Source organism: Doryrhamphus excisus, linkage group LG6, assembly GCF_037039965.1.
Source record: "Doryrhamphus excisus strain RoL-2023G ecotype Guam linkage group LG6, RoL_Dexc_Guam_v1.1, whole genome shotgun sequence".
In the NCBI taxonomy this organism is placed as follows: Eukaryota; Metazoa; Chordata; class Actinopteri; order Syngnathiformes; family Syngnathidae; genus Doryrhamphus; species Doryrhamphus excisus.
In genome coordinates this window covers 20,633,782-20,653,457 of record NC_136362.1, presented here as the reverse complement: position 1 = coordinate 20,653,457, position 19,676 = coordinate 20,633,782, and the positions used below count along the sequence as shown (strand labels likewise).

General features: G+C 39.4%; 1 protein-coding gene across 1 annotated transcript in view; it reads right to left on the bottom strand.

The window, feature by feature from the left end:
- clstn2a (calsyntenin 2a) overlaps positions 1 to 19,676 on the bottom strand; it is a 174,558-nt gene that overhangs the window by 38,527 nt on the left and 116,355 nt on the right. The window contains exons 3-7 of the mRNA XM_058069210.2: positions 12,229 to 12,424; positions 8,760 to 8,871; positions 8,236 to 8,332; positions 3,127 to 3,276; positions 632 to 817 (exon numbers count right to left, since the gene is read on the bottom strand). Coding sequence (XP_057925193.2) covers positions 632 to 817; positions 3,127 to 3,276; positions 8,236 to 8,332; positions 8,760 to 8,871; positions 12,229 to 12,424 — 741 coding nt within the window. The remainder of the gene's footprint in view (positions 1 to 631; positions 818 to 3,126; positions 3,277 to 8,235; positions 8,333 to 8,759; positions 8,872 to 12,228; positions 12,425 to 19,676) is intronic.

Below are 19,676 nucleotides of genomic sequence, written 5' to 3'. Positions count from 1 at the left end.
CTATCTGGCGTACAGCCATGCCCATATAAGGAAGTTCACTCCTCTATGACATCACAAAGGGGCGGTTTTACCCGAGGGCTCACTTTCAAATGCGCAAACCTCATTATCAGAAACTTTGGTATTGTTTAACACGAGAATAAAACATTCTAACTACATTTATAGGTCAGAAAAGTGTAAAAAGGATAATCGTCCCCTTTTAATGATCAAGGTGACTTGCCATCAACATATAAAAATATGTAAAAGTCAATATTAAAATCAGATTTTTTTACAATACAATGTTATTATGATAAACAAACAAAAGTAGTTCTCCTTCATAACAAGAAATTCCAGAGTAGTAATGAAACGCATTAATGAAACATGTCTGTTTGGAATGGCCTTTGAGCTTTAATTAAGAATATTAAATGAAATTCAAGTCTCCGGGATTTCAATGACATACTGGAAATTGCAATGAAATGAAAGGAGTGAGACATCAAATGTAATGTGGTCTTTTTAATTAAAATTTCATTGTCTCACATCGTGGCCACCCTCCGCAGCTAAGTCGGAGCTCAGTATTTCAAAGAGTCATTCCAAATCAGTGGCTTCTAATGCGACCTATTTCTTTGTTTCGCTCCTCTCTGTTGTTTCTACTCACCACAGAGTTTTTGCAAGGACTTTTCAGAGTACGTCTCCCGGTCACACCCCTTCCCAATGTGACTGGTCTGCAGCTCCACCATCACTTTTATGCCAGACAAAGGCTCGCCACATGTTTCCAGGTGCATCTTGGGAAACAAGGGCTTGCTGCCGGTCCCGGGCTCATAGTCCACCCGCTTGTTCCAGCCTTAAAAGACCAAATCAGTTCAGTCAAACCAAGGTCCCAATGTATAGTATATGTAAACAGTGGATCAAGTGCACAATGGTACTTCTTGGAGAGTGGGAAAACTCAGCTCATTTGTCTTAAAGCTACAGACACACAAAACAGCGAGTTTCCAGATAAGGATTACTGAAAAACACTTTTAATCTGTCTACACTTTGTGCAACACACTTTCTGGTACACTATTGCAGGACCTCTGAGACTTATTAAAAATGGTCACTAGTCAATTCATCTGAAACTTGTTGTTTTGATTAATCAAGTCATTGGTTCGGTCCTGTACGGCAGTGATTTTCAACCTGTTTTGAGCCACGGAACGTTTTTTGCATTGGAAAAATCTTGTGGCACACCACTAACCAAAAATGTTCCAAAATGTCACCACGACCTCACACGTGCATCAATAAGTCTATGGGAGGAACAAGGTAGGTGTTGCCACACGGACCAATATTACATTGCTCTGCCAGTCTTTACACCACAGACACTCCACAGTAGCCACGTTTTTACATCACCACTTTTTCTCTTTCCAAATGACCTTTCGGGAAACAATGGTATCCATAGAAAGGAATATTCCAATCTCTTGTCTAGATGCGCCGTGAAAATCAAACAGAATAGTCAATAGGGCATGCCCAGTAAAACGTAAACATCAACATCACGTGATACCGGCTTCCCCAAGTTTTTCTTTCACTTGTTGGAATAACTCCGTATTGCCAGTTTTTCGTCTGTCCAGTCTTGAAATTTAGTTTGAATCAAAAACAAACTTTGCTTAGTCCAGTGCCGATTGCTGGCCTCCATTTTTAAAAGTGAAGAACGTCTGGATCTGCGTGTTACGTCATATCTGAGCATGCGCTGAAAGAACACACCCGGGATCAATTTAAACAGGAAAAGATCAAATTCAATCTTGCTAATATTTTATAATTCAACTCAGGACATGTTTTATATAGATATATATTTTCTTTTTTAATAAAACTGCACTTGTGAATGGCGTATAGAAGGGTTTAGATTCTGTTCCACAGATGGCGGTAATGCATACGAAAGCTGCTTGCCAACCGCCAATAAACAACAGAAGAAGAAAAACACCAGGAAGAAGAAAGCACCCTGACAACTTTCCGTTTGAGCGGGTACAAGATACCTCAATCGGATTGGTTAAAGGAATATTCCATCCCTGTTCAATTCTTTCCGTTTGAGCAAATAAACCACAGTGAATTGGAATATTTGGGTCCATGTATACTATTGACATAATGGCTATTGACATCATATTTGCAAATGATGATTAATAAATGTTAATTATAAAAAGTGATATTGGATAATTCCTCACGGCACACCTGACGGTTTCTCAAGGTACACTAGTGTGCCGCGGCACAGTGGTTGAAAATCACTGCTGTACGGTACGACCCAAACACTAACAGTTAGTGGTTTGATCTGCAACATATCAGAAAAGATGCAATGATAATAGGTCTGCTTTTGTGGATGAAAAAAAATCATATGATTAATAGGATTGAATTGATGCCATTTTCAATGCAGGGCATCTAAAATACCTTCTAGGTTTCACCAATGTTAAATTTCGGCTGTACAGACACAAGGTAACTGTAGTTTCTCACATCTTATTGCATTCAGTTGTCCGTGCTGCTCAAAGTCACATCTTAGTTCGAGCTCCTAAAGCAGTGTTGCATGAAACTGCACGACAAGTATATTTACAGAATTTCTCATATTAGGTTCAGCTTATTTTCTCCTGGCTGTCTGGGAACATTCACATATGAGTAGATGTTGACAACACCACCAAAGAAGACTGTAGTGCAGTTTTGCTAAATGGTTCACCGTAAGGCGGCAGGAATAACCACCGTTTCTCTGTTTCACTTTCACTTTGTTTCCGTCTTACGTCCCTTGAGTTCTCATTCTTGATCTTTTTCTCACTTCCTCCTTCATTCCTGGGTGAGTCGGACTTGTGAGATGCTGTCAGTGCTGACAAGTAAGGCAGCAGGAGAGTGTCTGGTTCCAATGCCGGAACACTCCCAAGTCAACTTTCTCTCTAGAGATTTTGGTTTGTTTCGCTTTTTCCAGTACCTCGGGGTTTGATTTCATTGAGAGACTGTCGTTCTAAAATGAAACCAAATTCCCTGGAGGAGAGAGATGTGCTCAAAAAGAGCAGGCTTCAAGTTTTAGACATTTCAGAACACAGTGTTAGTGTGCTTTAGACTGCTATAAAATCTGTAAAATATGCTTTGTCATTTACAGATTAAAATACGTGTGAACAGGAGAAGACTTGTTTGGTTATTTCTGACCTTGCCATCCAGGTTTGCAGACAGGCTTGACATCAATATGCACAACCACGTCCTCCTTTGCTCTCTTCTGGCCGCAGTCAAACGCTGTAACCGTAATCTTGTAGCTTTGCTGCTTGTCATAGCTCAGCCGCTCCGTGTTTCTGATATTACCTAAAGGCCACCAAATCAGAGCGGGCATGATTAGACACGGTGTGTTCTCCTCTTTTTCGGTTCTTTTCTTCTCAAACTAATAAGACACCCTGCAAGGGGAAGTGAATGATCATTCTGTTGTATATACCGCATTACATTACTCAAAGAACAACACCACACAATAGGTGGGGCTTCCTGTCCGTAAAACTTGACCCAAACCCTTTTAGGGGCTGGTGCTTGAGTTTCTTCTTGGATTTCAGCACCTCTGTACTGTGCACGCCAGAGGCTGGTAAAAAGTTCGGCTCTTTTTTTTCGTGTGTGTGTGACATGATGTGATGTAAATTGGCAACGCGGAAGTGGCGAGTGATGATGATTCAGCGTTACATTAACGCTCAGTTTGGACTCTTAGGAAAAACAATCAGACTGCACTTCCGGAATAACAAACAAAAAACAGACTGTGTACATATATTTATACTGTTATTCTGTATATTTTGTATTTTCATTCTTTTTTAATAAATGTGTCTGCACCTACTATACCAAAACAAATTCCTAGTATGTGTTTGATCATACCTGGCAATAAACCTTTTCTGATTCTGATTCTGATTCTTTTTTTTTGTGTGTGTGACATGATGTGATGTAAATTGGCAACGCGGAAGTGGCGAGTGATGATGATTCAGTGGCCGTGTTGGCGTTCTACCTTTTTCAGCACCTCTGTGCCATCCATGCCGGCGGCCAATGTTGGAGTTCACTTGGCAGCTTTTTTCCTTGGCGCTGAAGTGAATGTGATGTGAATAAGGCGAAGCTTAATAGGGATGTTTCAGGGGCAGATGACTAGGTTGTTTTTTTTCTTTTTCCAAATGCGATCAGAATGCTTGGAATGCTGTTTAAGAACATTGAAATTACCATGAGAATATTTAGAATGTAGTAGTAATACCTTTTGAATGCTGTTCATTTTTTGGTATCATGAGCACTGTAAGGCCTTTTTTTTACTATAAATTGCATGTTCAGTTCATCCAGTGACATTTTTGCATTAACTTCAGTGATTCATTTTGAAAATTAATGTGTAAACATGCACTTGCCTACTAACTCCCAAAGTGTTATACAGTATCTTGATTCCCGTATTTTCCGGACTATAAGTCGCACTTTTTTCATAGGTTGGCTGTTCCTGCGACTTATACTCCAGAGCAACTTATAAATGAAAAACTGTTTATTTACATCAGGGGTCTCAAAGTCGCAGCCCGCGGGCCAAATGCAGCCCGCGAGACGCTAGTTTGAGGCCCCCACCTTGATACCAAAGTTTAATGTTGAAATGACAGCTTAAAGCTGTGTGCACACCGGACACAATTAACATGATTTTGCCCCGCCCATACTGTTACCCTACCCTGTTACCCCGCCCTCTTTTGCTTTGGGTTAGCAATGAAGCTAAAGGCTTATGACGCTGGGTACAAATAAATGCAGGAAATGATTTGGAATAAAAGGGAAAATACACGTCAAGATAAAGCATCTCATCAAACATGTTGTTAAAGTTACCACGCTGCTCCCAGATGGAATTGAGTACGATGCTAACTTGCTAATTGGGTCAAATTATTAAGTTTCATTAATGTTCATGTCAAAGGTTAAATAACTGTTAATACTGTACATTTGAATCTGAAAAAAATAATTTCTCTACCAACTGTATGTGGTTTCTTACGTTTTTCTCATTTTCTGTTTTATTATTATTTTACTTATTTATTACTGATTGATTGATTTATTGTCTTTATTCTTAATTTGTTTATTTTTTTATTTATTTATTTTGTGTATAGAAAAATAAAAATTAAGATATTTGAGAACAGTGGAATGTTTTATCGGATATTTTGGTGTGGAAAACCGGAACCAAAGTACTGAAAAAGTGTAGGGTATAGCAGAAGCAAAAGCATTGAAGATGCGGCCCGGCTTCACCCAGAACCTAGCTCCGGTGGCCCCCAGGTAAATTGAGTTTGAGACCCCTGATTTACATAAACAGTGGACACCTTTTGTGTTCATGTTTATTTTTTGTGTAGCTGAATAAGCATTGTGTTAGCATATCTTACACCTATTCAGCCTGTTCCCTTTCTCTTCTTTTATTGTTACAACTCACCTTCCAAGATATGTAATGTCTGTTTTGGTCAAGTAGTTTGTAAAATAAATTACCCACAAAAAATGCGATTTATACTCCAGTGTGACTTATGTATGTTTTTTTCTACACAATTATGTATTTTTGGCCTTGTGCGACTTATACTCCAGAGCAACTTATAGTCCAGAAAATACGGTAACCTCCTTCTTTGCACTGTGTGTATGTGTGTATTTGCGACTGTGATATTTTAAATTTAATATTTAATGTACAAATGGCCACTGCAGGGCACAAAATTTGATCTCAGTCTTTTTCTTTATTTTCCTCAAGCCGCTCTGCCTCCCCTGAACTCTTCTGGCGTCTCACACTTTGAAAAACACTGATCTAAATTCATCTTTGGTGGTCTTTTCCATATATTTTGCAGACTATATTACATAATAGTGGTTAAAGCAGGCCACACAGCTAGGAGACGCGAGTTCGATTGCCCCCTTGTTCATCTCTGCGAGGAGTTAGCATGTTCTCTCCGTGCATGCGTGGGTTTTCTCCGGGTACTCCGGTTTCCTCCCACATTCCAAAAACATGCTAGGTTAATTGGCCACTCCAAATTGTCCATAGGTATGAATGTGAGTGTGAATGGTTGTTTGTCTATATGTGCCCTGTGATTGGCTGGCCACCAGTCCAGGGTGTACCCCGCCTCTCACCCGAAGTCAGCTAGGATAGGCTCAAGCATGCCTGTGACCCTCGTGAGGATAAGTGGCATAAAAAATGGATGGATGGACAGTACTGGAATGTGAATAATATAGAATACTTTGTCTCTGTGTATGATTGAGCATCGATGCTGACCAAAGAAGAGAAGAAGAAAGTACAAAAAATAATACCAAAGTAAAAGCTAAGCTCAAAAGGCTCAGCTTGACTTTGTATCAGTGCTGGCATAAACATCCGCACTCCTATGTTGACTAAGAGTCAGTTTATTATCATGACTGTAAACAAGGGATGCTAGTTAAATGCCTTTTAATTTACTGCCTCTGTTAGTATGCCATAACTGCTGCCGGCAGGGTTCCACATTACACTGTTATCCCCATTTGCAGACATTTAACATCAAGTGTACAGCTAGAATCATTCTGGCGGGTTGGTCCACTTAATTTGATTTGTCTTAAAGATTTGCTCAAAAAACCCCAAGAGGAAGCGAAGGAGTGCACACATACACACATATTCGCCCTCCAGCCTTTTTACTTCGGATTACGCTGAACTCAGATCAACACAGTGTGGATATGGACGTCCATGGAGGAGCAAGCAAATAGCCCAAAGCTGAAACTTTGGACATGCTCAGAATAGCAAACAATGAAAAAATCAATCAGAATTTTGTCCTCCAGTTATCTCGGGTGCGTGCAGAGAACACAGACTTAATAGATCTTGGTGCTAGTTTATCCTTGCCGCTATAAACTGTATGAATTATTTTCTAATACTAGGATTAGGAGTTATAAAAATAACAGTGTCTGTAATAAAGTACACATAATTTCATCCCTTCACTGTCTATGCTGCTTATCCTCACTATCCCAGCTGACTTTGGGGGGGTACATGCCGGGGTGGCGCCAGCCAATCGCAGAGCACATATAGACAAGGAACCATTCACAGTACCCGGAAAAAAATCCATGTACGCACGGGGAGAACATGCAAACAGAAATATGGACCCGGATCTTCCAGATCTCCTGACTGTGTGGCCAACATGCTAACCACTATTCCACCATGCAGATCCATGTAGATCAATGCTCATAATACAGCCTGGAATTACAGTCGGCACTCGTTTAGCGCAGTTAATTGTGCTAAGTGAAAGTAGCTTTCAATAGGCTATTAATAAAGTAAATATTTTCATAGTTCAAGCATAGCAAACCTGTTAAGAACTTTCTAATTATGATTTTTAACATTATTAGAGCCCTTAGACATTAAAAAAAAACATGACTGTAGTCACCTTTATTTTTTCTTTACACCACCAGGCTACGGGATCACTACAGGGATAAAGAGATGGCCGCCGCAGGCATAGCAGGGTACTAAGCTAGCTAGTTAGCCTCTCCGACTTACTTTTTCTAAACGTCACGTGGGGTGGGCAAAAAGGATAAAGTAAGATGATAAAAACCTACCACTTCCACACGGAATTGGAGGAGAACCCTTTTTCACTTTAGCATGTCGGCAATGTCATGGCTGACTCCATGTAGTGTGACAGTACTGTTAATGTAATATAATGTCATGTCCCATAATATTATTGATGCATAGTGACCCAAATTGTTGTTTTTCAATAATTTTTGACTAATAATAGGCCATAACCAACTTCATTCATTCGTTCATTTTCTACCGCTTTTCCTCACGAGGGTCGCGGTGGTGCTGGAACCTATCCCAGCTGTCTTTGGGCGAGAGGCGGAGTACACCCTGGACTGGTGGCCAGCCAATCACAGGGCACATATAGACAAACAACCATTCACACTCTCATTCATACCTATGGACAATTTGGAGTGGCCAATTAACCTAGCATGTTTTTGGAATGTGGGAGGAAACGGGAGTACCCGGAGAAAACCCACGCATACACAGTGAGAAAATGCTAACTCCTCACAGAGATGGTCGAGGGGGGAATCGAACTCGGGTCTCCTAGCTGTGTGGCCTGCTCTAACCACTATTATGTAATATAGTCTGCAAAATATATGGAAAAGACAATGTTCAAACTGAACAACTGTATATGGTTACAATATGTGACAACAATAACTACCTTTTAGTGCCATAAAATCTCCCCTCTTATTTACTTATATATACATATTCTTTCTATGAACATAATCTCAGCATTTATAGCTAAACTGCAATGTAATCTCCAGTCAAAGCCACTCCCATGTATACACACTTACCATTGCGGTCGATGGCAAATGGTGTGCCTGCTGTCACAATTTCGTAGTTGCAGATCTGACTGTACTGTGGAGAACAGTCCTGGTCCCAAGCCTCCACCTGTGATGGTACAAAATACACATAGAGAACCTTTAGCATCTGCAATACCTCAAAATTAATTGTATGGGCTTTTTGGACATAATAGTATTTTTTTTGGCTGCCCTTATTGGTGCAACCCTGTGATTTATCTGGCCTGGGAACTTGCAGTGGAGAGCTGAAATGGCTGGATGTTGTGTTGGGGCACTGGTTAGGAATCAGACTCCCACTCTCACTGATGTGTCATTGTCTCATGTAGGCATTGTGGAGAGTTCAAAAAGGTTTTCCTTTTAGTCACATTTTCATACAATAAGGTACCCCCCCACGCCAAAAAAAGGACACAAAAAGCATCTCCGAGCCATTTTCATTTTGTAGAAGTAGCACTCGGAAAAAAAAACTTGTAGATCCCTGCTATAGGCAATACACTTCAAGCACAGTGTTAAGAAAATACCTGCAAAATGCTGTCATAGATCTTGCCTTCAATGACTGAAGCCTTATATAGAGGCTCCCGAAACACCGGGCAGAACTCATTGACGTCATCCACCTGAATGTGAACCACAGCCCTGGGTGGAGAGATGGAAAGAGGAGCGATGGAATAAAAGGAGAAACCACAGGGACATGGAGACATACATGTGGTTTGGAGGTGATTGATGGAGAAAAGGAGGAGGCGAGACAGGAAGCCAAAAGATGGATGGAGCAAAAGGGAAACGAGGAATTCATTAGAGATGATCAAACTTAATTAAAATATTTCACGGTCTATCTACAGAACCCTAGATCAGGGGTCTCAAACACGCAGCCCGCGGGCCAAATGTGGCCCCCAGGACACTAGTTTGAGGCCCCCGCCTTGATATGAAATTTTAATGTTAGTGCGGCCCGCGCAAGTTTGATATGGATGCTGTATGATATCATGTACCCAGAAAAAATGATTACGTTTGATTAATGTTCATGTTAAAGGTTAAATAACTGTTAATAGTTATCCTCCCTATCCGTGTGGAAGTGGTAAGTTTTTGGCTATTTAAGTTTAAAGGAAATAACTTGAAGGCTACCGTTTAGGTCGCTAGCTCTCTAGTTTGCGAGTTAGCATGTGTCTCAAGACCCTGCAGTTGCGCAATATGTTGTAAATAAAAAGAGTATAAATGTGACTATAGTCGTGTTTTGTCATGTCTACAGGGCTCTAATAATGCTTTGTTCATTTTAATCTGAAAAAAATAATTTGTCTACCCACCAACTATATGTGGTTTCTTAAGTTTTTATTATTTGCTGTTTTATTATTATTATTATTATATTTATTTATTACTGATTAATTTTCTTTATTCTTGATTTGTTTATTTATTTTTCATCTTATTTTGTGCAGAAAAATAAAAATTAAGATATTTGAGAACAGTGGAATGTTTTATCAGAGCTTTTATTGGAGAAAATCGGAACGAAAGCACTGAAAAAGTTTGTATATGTTTCTGTTTTTAATAAATGCGTTTTTTTTGGGGGGGGGGGGGGGGACCTGATGCGGCCCAGCCTCGCCCAGACAGTTTGAGACCCCTGCCCTAGATGAAGGGAGGGGACAGTTAAAGTAGCATACAGTGAAAGCATCCATACCATCACTGTAGATGGAACCCAACAAAGCAATGTAATATTCTATGATACAATTTGTACATCAAAGTATATAAACTAAGCAATAATTCACATAAGTTGTATTTTCCAGTGACCTTCGCTGTAACTTGTATCCGAGGAAGCACATCTGGCAAATTAATGACATTAGCTTAATGAGGCCTATTTAGAATGTCATGCGGTGATAAGGACACACATAGGTGTGCGCGCACACACTCGCACACTCCACCATTCATCTTCCACCTGAGAAATTCACCCCAGATCCCCAAGCTCATAAATTTCCCTCTCACTGTCATACTTTTCGCACTGAGCCAGCAGCGTCCGTATTTTCGCAGCTTGTTGTGTGCGACTGAAGCCGCAAAGACTTTGATTTGATGTTGTCAATGCTCGTCGCCACGTCTGTCACTGTCACTCACAAACACCAGCGCACGCTATCCTGTCCTGACAGAAGTCATCATCCCGTCTGGAGTGACAGTTCTCAGCCAAAAGAAGGACAGATCCCGAAGGAGAGCAGCACGATAAGTACAACTAAAATCCACAACATGAGAACGAGTCCTTTATTGTATACTTTATATCAGGGGTCTCAAAGTCAATTTACTTGGGGGCCACTGGAGCTCGGGTCTGGGTGAGACTGGGCCGCATCAGGTTTAAAAAAAAAAACGCTTTATTAAAAACAAAAGAATTCCAATTTGTTCCAATGGTTCCAATTTTCTACAATAAGAGCTCTGATAAAACATTCCACTGTACTCAAATATCTTACTTTTTATTTTTCTACACAAAATAAGACAAAAAATAAATAAACAAATCAAGAATGAAGAAAATCAATCAATCAGTAATAAATAAATATAATAATAATAATAATAATAAAACGGCAAATAATAAAAACTTAAGAAACCACATATAGTTGGTGGGTAGACAAATTATTTTTTTCAGATTAAAATGAACAAAGCATTATTAGAGCCCTGTAGACATGACAAAACACGACTATAGTCACATTTATACTCTTTTTATTTACAACATATTGCGCAACTGCAGGGTCTTGAGACACATGCTAACTCGCAAACTAGAGAGCTAGCGACCTAAACGGTAGCCTTCAAGTTATTTCCTTTAAACTTAAATAGCCAAAAACTTACCACTTCCGCACGGATAGGAAGGATAACTATTAACAGTTATTTAACCTTTAACATGAACATGAATCAAACGTAATAATTTTTTCTGGGTACATGATACCATACAGCATCCATATCAAACGTGCACGGGCCGCACTAACATTAAACTTTCATATCAAGGCGGGGGCCTCAAACTAGTGTCCTGTGGGCCACATTTGAGACCCCTGCTTTATACTGTACACTTGTTTAGTTTCATAGTTAGAGCATAGAAAACCTGTTTACGACCTTCTAAATACGTTTTTTAACATTATTAGAGACCTCTATACATGAAATAACACCTCTATAGTCGCCTTGACACTTGTATTTCCAAAAATAATAGACATAGTGAGCGTAAATAAGTCGTTTGTGACATGAATAAGCCTCATGCATGAATGTGTTACTAGAGAGGTGTACAGGAAGCGGCATCGGGGTCAGCTTTGTGCGGGTAATGACCGCAAAAATAAGTAATGTTTTTATTAAGATTATGTTATTATTATTGTGCCGGTCGTGAGATAATTCAAACCTGCAATAAAAGCCTTTTGTTTTCCGGCGATCAAGTCTGGTTCTGGTCTCAGCAAACGCTATAGTAACACTTCTGATAGATTCTGATAGTGTGGAGTTTATGTATCATAAACTGTATATAATAAACGTCAACAATGGCCTTTACGCTTTTCTTTCTTTTCTGAATTCTAAACAAGGGGACTCACTTGTGTTGCTGCCTTCATAGTTTTGATACAATTCATTTTTTTGCGAACAAATATTCATTTTTTGTTCATGTTCTGTTCCATTATTCCACCTTAGAAGCAGCACAAGTGAGTCATGCTGAGTTCCAGAACAATTAGAAGCGAGTGACAGCTCTAACAGCAGGTCTGACAGCCCTCGTTGTTGCAACTGTATTTCTATTGTGTTGCAAACACAATCTGTGACAGCTAGACAAGGGAGGCCATGCCGCCATCAAACTGAGAAAAGAACAAACCAAATCAAACTGGACCTAAATAATTACACAATTTGCACAATTCATGTCATGTTTCTGCAGTTGTTTTGTGTAGTTTGCACTGAAATGGTTGAAGCTAAGGCGTAACGTTTTAAATGCTTTACTTTTGATGAATTAAAGTAAGTATTGAAGCAACTACACACCACTACACCCGGACACGCAGCTTCACTCACTTGTGGGATTTCTTCCAGTCGGCCCCACTGGGTCCAGCTCCACAGTCATAGGCCTGGATAATAAATGTGTATTCCTTCTGGCTCTCACAGTCCACAGGGCCGCTGGCTCTCAGTACGCCTTCTCCTGACGTGCGATTCAACACCACTGCCTCGAATGGAGCCTCCTGACCATAAATCTTAAAGGCACAAATTTCCCCTAAAAAGACAAGGAAAGAAATTTATGGAGCACTGCTTTACTCTGCAAGGATTGTTGCAACACAGTAAGCAGTAGCCTGAGAGTCAAGTATATATATTTTTGGTGAGGGACCAAACATGAGAAATTGCTTGACGAGAAAATAGAGAAATATTCATGAAAACATGTAAAAAAACAAACGTTGACCTTGCATAATACATTTGAAACTAATTACTGCAGCTATTTTTGAATTTTGCCCATCATTCACAATCCTTATGTGAATCATGAACACATATCACAATAGATGAAAATATGAGCTGGAAACCTCATATTACAAATATACAACATAAGGTGGCCAGAAATATTTCAGTATTGAACAAAGCAAAATTTGTTCTCAATCAGAAATCACTCCACACTCTTTATTGCTCTCTGGTTCTACCATATCTTACTTATTGTGTGGAAATATGGGCTAATAACTATAAAAGCAATCTTCACTCGCTAAATGTACTGCAAAAAAGGTCAGTAAGGATAATTCATAATGCCGCCTACAGAGAACATACTAACTCCTTATTTCTAAAATCACAAATACTTCAACTTGTTGATATAGTTAATATTCAAACAGCTAAAATAACGCATAAGGCTAAAAATAACCAATTACCTAAAAATTACCTAAACTGTATTATGGAAAGCAGAAAGTGAACAAATGTAACAGTTACTGATTGTAAAAGTACCAGATGGAGGGGTAGGATTTAATAAGACCATTACCATAAAACCATTACCATGACCATTACATATTTCTTTCCCTTTTCTGTGCATTATAAATGAGAAAACAAGTTAATTTCAGCTAGCTTACAATGCTGTCATTGGGATACACCTATTTGGACTTTGAAGCCCTCTATGAATTGTGAAACTATGAAACTCTCAAACAATGTTGCATGGTTTGATATCCATGCTGTGATCATGCATGAATACTTTGGATGTCTGCTCTTCATGGGATGGCCGTATCTTCCAGCACAAGACATGTGCTCCAGTCCTCAGGTAACATTTACTGATGGCAAACGAGCATCTTGTTGAGTCTTTGTAATGAAATAGAGAGCTAGGTATCCACTCTGCTGAGACCAGCAATTAGCAAGGGGTCATGTTAGTTAGTTAGCATCAATGCGCAGAGAAAAGAAGTTTTTGCAGTGTTATGAATCATCAAAATAGGATAAGATACTGCAACTACTACATGTTATCATCAGTGTACGTGTTAATGCATGATCACACCATGGATCATGCATCAAACCATGCAACGTTCTTAGAGGGTTTTTAAGAGGGATGCATAGTCAAAATGGTGTATCCCAATGACAGCATTGTGAGCTAGCTGAAATTAACTTGTTTTCTTGAGTTATAATGCACAGAAAAGGGAATTAAATATGTGTTCATGTTTCACATAAGGAGTATATACATATATTACATTATATATTCTTATTATGTCCACTACATTGGGTAATATGAGTGTAAATGTGAACATATGGTTGCTATTCCATGTCTCATTTCATGTCTCTGATGATAAGAACACATATTTAGAAACATTAGAAACATGTATCCTGTGGTCTAACTATGAAAATATTTTATGATAAATAAGGAATGGGCTGCATGGAGAGCGAGTGGTTAGCGCAGTTTGCATGTTCTCCCCATGCATGCGTGGGTTTTCCCCGGGTACTCCGGTTTCCTCCCACATTCCAAAAACATGCTAGGTTAATTGGCCACTCCAAATTGTCCATAGGTATGAATGTGAGTGTGAATGGTTGTTTGTCTATATGTGCCCTGTGATTGGCTGGCCACCAGTCATCTGTGGATTAGCGCCATCTGTGGAACAGAATCTAAACCCTTCTATACGCCATTCACAAGTGCAGTTTTATTAAAAAATAAAATATATATCTATATAAAACATGTCCTGAGTTTAATTCTAAAATATTAGCAAGATTGAATTTGATCTTTTCCTGTTTAAATTGATCCCGGGTGCGTTCTTTCAGCGCATGCTCAGATATGACGTAACACGCAGATCCAGACGTTCTTCACTTTTAAAAATGGAGGCCAGCAATCGGCACTGGACTAAGCAAAGTTTGTTTTTGATTCAAACTAAATTGACTGGACAGACGAAAAACTGGCAATACGGAGTTATTCCAACAAGTGAAAGAAAAACTTGGGGAAGCCGGTATCACGTGATGTTGATGTTTACGTTTTACTGGGCATGCCCTATTGACTATTCTGTTTGATTTTCACGGCGCATGTAGACAAGAGATTGGAATATTCCTTTCTATGGATACCATTGTTTCCCGAAAGGTCATTGGGAAAGAGAAAAAGTGGTGATGTAAAAACGTGGCTACTGTGGAGTGTCTGTGGTGTAAAGACTGGCAGAGCAATGTAATATTGGTCCGTGTGGCAACACCTACCTTGTTCCTCCCATAGACTTATTGATGCACGTGTGAGGTCGTGGTGACATTTTGGAACATTTTTGGTTAGTGGTGTGCCACAAGATTTTTCCAATGTAAAAAACGTGCCGTGGCTCAAAAAAGGTTGAAAATCACTAGAATAAAGAATGCTACTTCGTGGAAATTCACTTATCACCGTCAGCTTTGGAACCAATTAACCGTGAGTGGGGATTCATGTAAAACCATTAGTTTTGTCATTGTTTTGACGTGAAGACTCACATGCAGCAAATCGGTCACTGTAGGGCATCCGTGAGGAGAGAACAGGACACAATTGTAACCTTGACCTTTGAACACCATGTGTAATCTGACCAAATCCTCCTGTGGCAAATTGAAGAAATCCCCTCCAGGAAAACACCTCACGGCCACAATGTAACAGGAAAGACCCTAACCATACAGCTTGAGGGTCAAGGACAACAACATCATGGAAATAATGTCTACATTTTTGGAAAGTTGAAGAAGGGAGGAGATGAACTAATGAACATGTATTAAAAAAAAACCTTTGCAGTATGAAGCCCAGGGTAGAAAAGGTTTGGACACCCCTTCTATACACATTAGACATGAATATACTTCTAGAGTAGTACGTGTACAGCTTGTATAGCAGTATAGATTTAGTATTCCCTGAAAATGAGTCAACACACACAACCATTATTGTTATTATAAAATACTGAGATACTGTGCTGTATGTACTTGAGTGTGTGATCGGGCCTGCACGTACAGTGCCTGTACATACAACATGTTCATAAACAGATAGGACCCAAGACAGAGTAAAATGTCTGTTGTCTGCCAGTGACAACAACACAACACTTCTCATGTTCATAAACGTAGTGAAGAGCAGTAAAGAGGGGACTTCAACTTCACACTTTGTGGTTGGATGCAAATCCATTTTCCGCTCCATCCGTCGTTGCAATTTTTTTTTCAGGAGTTAAGCAGAGGAGGAGATAAAGAATGGAGTAGGTGGAAATATGTGGCTGTGCATGTAAATGGTAATGTCAGTAATTTCATCTTTGTACTGAGTCAGCAAACATGTACTTATGTATACATACACGCACATACATTCCATTTCTTGCCACTTCAGTTTGGTTCTCAGCCTCTGCCCCCCGCCCCCCTGAGGGAACACTTCAAATTCAAAATCTTTGGGCCAACACATCATAAGGTAAAGGGTTGTTTTTTTAAGTAAGCATAATAAATAGTATATTTTCCCTTTGGGATTGCCCCCCCACTCCGAAAGAGCTAGAGTGCAAAAACAAGAATGCATTTCAAATCAGGGTAATGTGGCTTTGCTAGCAAGCAAACAGAGGAGCAGAGCTTGGGGGAGGGCAGAGCGCTTATCTGCTTACAGACACGCCCATATAAGGAAGTCAGCCCCTCTGTGACATCACAAAGGGGGAATTTTACCACGCTTTTTTAAACCAAGCGTTTTGAGCCATCCCAAACTTCTCCCTAATGCATCCATATAGTAGACAAACAACCATTCACATTCACAATTTAGAGTCACCAATTAACCTAGCATGGTTTTGGAATGTGGGAGGAAACCAGAGTACCCGGAAAAAACCCACTACCATATTATACCTACCATATCTTACTTATTGTGTGGAAATATGGGCTAATAACTATAAAAGCAATCTTCACTCGCTAAATGTACTGCAAAAAAGGTCAGTAAGGATAATTCATAATAATTCCTACAGAGAACATACTAACTCCTTATTTCTAAAATCACAAATACTTCAACTTGCTGATATAGTTCATCTTCAAACAGCTAAAATAATGCATAAGGCTAAAAATAAGCAATTAGCTAAAAATGTCATCCAATACTTCTCTACAAGAGAGGAGAAATATGATCTCAGGGAAGAAGTACATTTGAAATACTTCTATGCTAGGACTACGTTATGCTAGCCATAGCATTTCAGTATGTGGAATCAAACTATGGAATGGATTGAGTAAGGAAATCAAACAATGCACAACGATGAGCCAATTGAAGAAACAATACAAGCAGTTGATGTTTGCTAAATACAAGGATGAAGAGTCTTGAACCAGTCATGATGTGCTATATATATCACTATATTGACACTTACTATGGTACCCATTATGGCATTGGATGCTCATATCACCTCCTACTTTGGTACGAGGTGCATTATTTAAAAAAAAAAATTAAAAAAAACTTAAACTGTATTATGGAAAGCAGGAAGTGAACAAATGTAACAGTTAGTGATTGTAAAAGTACCAGATGGAGAGGTAGGATTTAATAAGCTTTGCTTCTTCCTACTCCTTTTGGACATGTGGAACTGGGAACTGATTATGGGATGCACTAAATTGTAATCTAATGCATGTTCAAATGAAATAAAAACATTACCATTACCATAACCCCACACGGATAATCGACCCCAACTCTTCCCAATCTCCTGACTGCGTAGCCTACATGGTAACCACTTTTTCACCATGCGGCTACTTGGAACCTACTATACTAAATACTAATGATTGGCATTTCACATTTACAGTTTCAGTTTCCAGAGACCTGGCATCTATTGGGAAGAGGCCCTTATTTGAGGAAGGGTACTGTGTGAGATCGCCTGCTCTTTAGAAATACTTTTGAATAGTACTGCATCAACAAGAGTGAAGCATATGAAAATAATTTACACATGAGCGCATTTTTAAAATAAAAAGCCTTATTTTAGAGGCATGTCTTTTGGATGTTGAAAATAGACAGGCTCCTCCAGTCCTTTGGGTCAATCAGGTCCAAGTCTGTACTAAATGTAGCACTAAATGAATATGTGGCACCGTCCATGGATAGGCTCCCTGGGTAACATTATGGAAACAAATTGGCTGAAGAATGAAGCCTTGACTTTCTATGTGGAGTGACACTCTACTTTCCCAATTAGTGCCTTGCCTGTGGGACACAGCCACTCTAATCAGCTTTTAGTGGTTAACAATGTGAGGTATCACTTCTCATCAGGATCGTGATGCTGTGACCTGTACTGTGCTGAAACAGCAGTGGAGTGAAAACGCCTTGGAGACTACTCTTTTAGCTCTGGCTGGAAAATCAAGATCAAGTGAGAGTATTTTTTTTATAGTCTGACATAAATGTGGTAGTGGTCAGCATTAAACTCTTTCATTTCAATATCATATTTTCACTCCTGATCAAAATGTTAAGGCTAGTTGAAAAATGAATTCATTTACTGTAAAATTTAGGAATTTACATTTTGCACTGTTGGATCGTGAGGAGGTTCCAAGTAGAGCAGGGGTCTCAAACATGCGGCCCGCGGGCCAAATGTGGCCCGCAGGACAGTAGTTTAAGGCCCCCGCCTTGATATGAAAGTTTAATGATAGTGCGGCCCCCGCAAGTTTGATATGGATGCTGTATGGTATCATGTAATTTTTTTACGTTTGATTAATGTTCATGGTAAAGGTTAAATAACTGTTAATAGTTACCCTCCCTATCCGTGTGGAAGTGGTAAGTTTTTGGCTATTCAAGTTTAAAGGAAATAACTTGAAGGCTACCGTTTAGGTCGCTAGCTCTCTAGTTTGCGAGTTAGCATGTGTCTCAAGACCCTGCAGTTGCGCAATATGTTGTAAATAAAAAAAGTATAAATGTGACTATAGTCGTGTTTTGTCATGTCTACAGGGCTCTAATAATGCTTTGTTCATGTTAATCTGAAAAAAATAATTTGTCTACCCACCAACTATATGTGGTTTCTTAAGTTTTTATTATTTGCCGTTTTATTATTATTATATTATTTATTTATTACTGATTGATTGATTTTCTTTATTCTTGATTTGTTTATTTATTTTTCATCTTATTTTGTGCAGAAAAATAAAAATTAAGATATTTGAGAACAGTGGAATGTTTTATCAGAGCTTTTATTGTAGAAAATCGGAACCAAAGCACTGAAAAAGTTTGTATATTTTTCTGTTTTTAATAAATGCGTTTTTGTTTTTTTTTGGAAAGCCTGATGCGGCCCAGCCTTGCCCAGACCCTAGCTCCAGTGGCCCCCAGGTAAATTGAGTTTGAGACCCCTGAAGTAGAGCATCAATATGCAAAACGAAGAAATGGGAGTGCATAGGCAATTTGTTGCAAACACAAACTCAAAAGCATTAAAGTCATATTGGCTTTTTACAGCCTTAAAAAAAGTCAATTCAATGTCATTTTCTGTCAGGTATTCACACTGTCTCTCTGATCTCTCTGAAAGCAAAAACGCTTTCTCTCTTTGATTGTCAGATTGTTGAGTTGCATAGGCAAGGCCTCTCGCAGTGCGTCATTGTTGCTGAAGTTGGACGCGGTGAGACAGTCAGTCATTTGAAATTTCTTCAAAAGGTTCGGAGGGTTATGGAAGAAAAAAAAAGTCAAGTGGTAGAAAATGTTACAAGCCCTAAGTCAGAGAATTCAATTGGCTGTCAGTCAAGACACAGGACTATCCTCGGGTCAAATGAAGGTTATTACTGGTGCAGAGTGTAGTCCATTAACCATTAGGCGGCATCTGTGAGAAAGGCTTTACAAAGGGGAGCTATTATGCTTTTTCCACTTTTCTGACATATAAATGTTTTTACAACGTCGTATTCCCGAGTTAAACTATGCCAAAGTGTCAGATAATAAGGTTTGCGCATTTGGAAGTGAGCCCTGAAAGATGTTTTTGATGGCTCTGCACACTCCGTTTTGCAGTGTTCTACTGACGTTGATGCGATCTGGACTTCCTTATATGGGCTCCGGATTGGCTGCACTTCATAAACACGGACCTATGTATCTGGAAGTCCTTGGGAGTGCTTGGTGGGTGTACCTGGAGGAAGACCCGGGGTGTAGTAAATTA